Source organism: Buceros rhinoceros, unplaced genomic scaffold (genome assembly GCF_000710305.1).
Source record: "Buceros rhinoceros silvestris isolate BGI_N320 unplaced genomic scaffold, ASM71030v1 scaffold18907, whole genome shotgun sequence".
Lineage (NCBI taxonomy): Eukaryota > Metazoa > Chordata > Aves > Bucerotiformes > Bucerotidae > Buceros > Buceros rhinoceros.
Genome location: NW_010422958.1, coordinates 2854 through 3121, shown reverse-complemented (window position 1 = coordinate 3121; position 268 = coordinate 2854). Strand labels below are relative to the sequence as shown.

Here is a 268-nt window from a genome sequence, read left to right as displayed (position 1 = left end):
TCCTGCTGACACAGCTCAGCCAGTGTGGGGTGGCCTTGGAGCTCAAGGGAGAAGAGATCCTAGCTGTGGTGCCAAACGCCCTGACAGCACCTGCTGAGGTACAGGGTGGGGACAGAGGAGGAGGGGAGCCCTGCAGTGATCCCACTGTGGAGGTGTGCAAAGACGGGCTCAGAAGGGCGCAGGTGTGGTGCTGCTGCCCTCCAACACAGCACCGAGCTCCAGCCTGTCCCCTACTCTCTTACAGCCCAAGCTCCCCCCGCCACTGGGG

At 63.4% G+C, this 268-nt stretch overlaps 1 protein-coding gene across 1 annotated transcript in view; it reads left to right on the top strand.

Annotated features, from left to right (window-relative positions):
• The window catches only part of STK36 (serine/threonine kinase 36), a gene marked incomplete at its 3' end in the record, with an annotated part of 12595 nt that overhangs the window by 9509 nt on the left and 2818 nt on the right, over nucleotides 1–268 (top strand). Inside the window, exon 20 of the mRNA XM_010140262.1 lies at nucleotides 1–105. Within this exon, the coding sequence (XP_010138564.1) occupies nucleotides 1–105 (105 nt within the window). The remainder of the gene's footprint in view (nucleotides 106–268) is intronic.